This window comes from Rhea americana, unplaced genomic scaffold, assembly GCF_003343005.1.
Source record: "Rhea americana isolate MKP2758 unplaced genomic scaffold, rheAme1 scaffold_58, whole genome shotgun sequence".
Taxonomy (NCBI): Eukaryota; Metazoa; Chordata; class Aves; order Rheiformes; family Rheidae; genus Rhea; species Rhea americana.
The window spans coordinates 388,124-391,353 of NW_028186734.1; the positions used below are offsets into that span (position 1 = coordinate 388,124).

At 38.1% G+C, this 3,230-nt stretch overlaps 1 protein-coding gene across 1 annotated transcript in view; it reads right to left on the minus strand.

Annotated features, from left to right (window-relative positions):
• The window catches only part of RAB12 (RAB12, member RAS oncogene family), a 29,880-nt gene extending 27,135 nt beyond the window's left edge, over nt 1-2,745 (minus strand). The window contains exon 1 of the mRNA XM_085319276.1: nt 2,719-2,745. Coding sequence (XP_085175402.1) covers nt 2,719-2,745 — 27 coding nt within the window. The remainder of the gene's footprint in view (nt 1-2,718) is intronic.
• Between the last annotated feature and the right edge of the window lie 485 nt (nt 2,746-3,230).

The window sequence follows — 3,230 nt, forward strand, 5'->3', positions numbered from 1 at the left end:
CCCGGCCGTGCCTGAGTCATGGCGGCGGCGGCGGGAGGCGGCTGCGCGCTGCTGCCTGCCCGGCCCGCGTCGGGGTGACCTGCCTTCTCCCCGGCATAAACCTGTTTGTACTAATAACCTGTGCTGATTTATTCACTCGCTATGCAGATTCCAGGGGAAGCACCAAAAGCACCTAAAGGAAGACGTGATACCATAACTCGTGTAAATGAAAATGATCCGAATGAGCTCTTGTTTGTAGTTACTGAGGAAATATCTACCTCTCTAAGTATTCTGGACCTCGAGTTTACAGAATGTAGATTTTTTTTTTTTTAGCCAGTGATGACTTTAAATCCCTGTATAAGATTTGGGCCTGATTTTGGAGGGATGAAGAATCCACAGTATTAACTGAGATCTACAGATAGATAAACAGTTCTTCTGAACATCCTGGTTAGGGGCATCCAAAACTAGGGGGTATTTGGGCAATTTGGTCCCATTTTCTCCATTTGTAAATTACAAAAAAAAAACCAAAAAAACAAAAAAAAACCAGAAATGTGAAAATGGGCTTTACCCATAGGGAACTGTTGCCTTACTGGAATGCTTTACTCAAGAGTTAATTTTCTTGAAGAAACAGTAGACAGTTTTGACAGGCTATGCTATCAAGAACAAAAAGAGTAAGAGAACTAGAGAACTAGCCTAATATTTTCTTAATTTTCACTAGTTTTCATCACCAGAATAATTAGCAGTTCTGCAAGCAAGTGGAATGATTTCTACCTTAGAAAAATATTTAACAAATAATTCCAAACATTTCTTGTGCATTCCTCTTACCCCACCCTCATCTTAGTGATTATCTGTAATGCTACAAGTGGTATGTGAAGGGGCAATCCATCACTGTGTGTTAATCTAGTAATTGGAGTATCATAGCAAGATAACCTTTTTGTTCTTTTTTTCCCCAGGCCCTCCCGCTAGAATTAAAAAGTTCTCCAAAATCAAGTGCTTACTAAGACCCCTCTGTAACTCCTATAGATCCTCAGATTGCCCAGCTCATCCTAAATTGCACAGACCACAAGGTACTGTGTAGCCTGTTTCCCCTCTTTCATGATCAGTCATTAAAAACTGTTATTATGTTACGTCCTACCAACTCATTCAGAGGCAATTCAAACAAATTTAGGTTGACGACTCTATTTCTGTACCTGCGCAAGATGTTCAGCAGCATCAATATTCATTTTCAGTCCCTCATGAACTGAACTGAACAGTGAATATCATGTTTCACTTGTGTAGCCTTGACTGGTTTATACACTTTGAACAGTTCTGTTCAGCAAGCAAGCTTCTCCCCAGTTTTAATCAGCAGCTACAGTGTACCCATCTATATTAAGAGAATACCTTTGTGCCTCCAATCTGTAATCTGGCTATTTGGAGGGGCAATCAGAGCAAACGTACCGCTTTTTTGCATTAGCTAGTTTACAGCATCAAAACTTTTCCGTGAGCACCTGCTTTCAACTTTCTCAAACTGACATGCATGTGCAGCTACTGAGTATGGTGACAGAGCCTCTTTTGTCAAGATCAGACTCCAAACCTCAGGCAAAATAAGAAGCATCTGGACAATTAGTGCTGCAGAAATTAGTTTGTCCTTCCTTCAACCGTTTTGCTACAAGACAGAGCAAGTACATTCATGGCAATTTTGTTTTTCACCAGCTGGCCTGGATTTACTTTAAATAACAGGCAATACTATCAGTAGCTGCTGATAGAAAACTGTTTCTTTCAATAGAAATAGACAKACTTTCAAAATAGTTTTCTGAATTCTACTATTTTATATCGAACAACATCATTTGTTGCTTGGAGTGTAACAYTATTCTTTTTCTGAGGAATCAGATATGCCACAATATTAGTTTGCTGGTGTTGGTTGCCATCTCTGGGTGACCTAATTGGCATTTTAATCCCTCTGGCTGTGAGAGCTGGGAGGGAGTTGAAACCTTCATCTAGATCCCTTCCTCTCCTACCCACACCAGAAGGTGCTTATTAGAGGAAAGGTCATCAAAAACATGGAAAGTACGTTCTTTGGCTGAGCTGGAAAGAGATGACATTTAAGAACTGTAAAATATGATCCATGGGATACATGAATTAATCTGAATTAGGATTAAATAGAGCTTTATTTAGTTCAGTTCATCTCACGCAAGTTTCTTTAACTTTTTTAAGTTTAAAAAATGTGTTTGATTTCAGGGCGAAAAAGGGCTATGATCTGATCTGCATGTAGTTATAATGTGGATTGTCTGAGAGTATGATTTTTTAAAAATCTAGAATAGCTATATTGATAGCTACCATTTCTAGTGGGAATACTGTTTTACTAGTAAAAAGACTATATTGGTATAGTTCATTCACTTTCCCTGGGGGGAACATGTATGTATGATGTATTAAGTGTATGAGTATCCCTAGAAATCATATCAGRATATACTGATGTTACCATATGAATAAAATTGTTAAAGCTGTACAACCTTTATGGATACCCAGGCCTACACTTCAAATCATTTTATGTACACAAGTGAACAACATGGAAAAGAAAACAATCAAAAACTAGCTCAAAACCGAATAAAGACCGAGAAAGAGATGAGATTTTGATTTCCTCATAATTGTTTGTTGAAAAAAATCAATATGTTAGTAGGTAGTACAATCTAAGTTGCATTGTTTTCATTACAAATCAAATTGGTATTGGTCAGCAGAAAAAAGCTTCGGGGCAAAGCTCACGAGCTCACAAGATCGGTATAGCTRCATGGTCGAAACAGAACTAGAGCTTCTGACCTCTTAAAATGCAAAGAAATGAATGCAAAAAGAGCCCCCAAACACCACTTTTTCTTAATAAGCAGATATATGGAAAATGTTGTTCTAATACATTTTAAAACTCTATAGCATTCTTAAGGCAACTCGAGTTATCTCAATATTTCCATCCCTCCTGTAAGTCCAAGACCTTAGTGCAGCTAGTGCGTGTTCTTATGTTTATAAATGCGAAATGAGACTTGCTTCAAAGTGATGAGCTTTTTGAAGCTGTCGTTTTCTATCTATACAATTAATTTCCACTTCGCAGCTTTTTGTATATGTCTCCTGTCATAGACCTAAGCTTCATGCAATTTATTTGGCTTTCCTGTGTGTCTTTTACAGGCTTGATCTAGGTTGACTTTATTTCAAAAGAAATGCTGAAAAAAAGAAATGAAGAAGTACTGAAAGCYGGTATCACTCCTGTCTTCAAAAAGGGCAAGGAG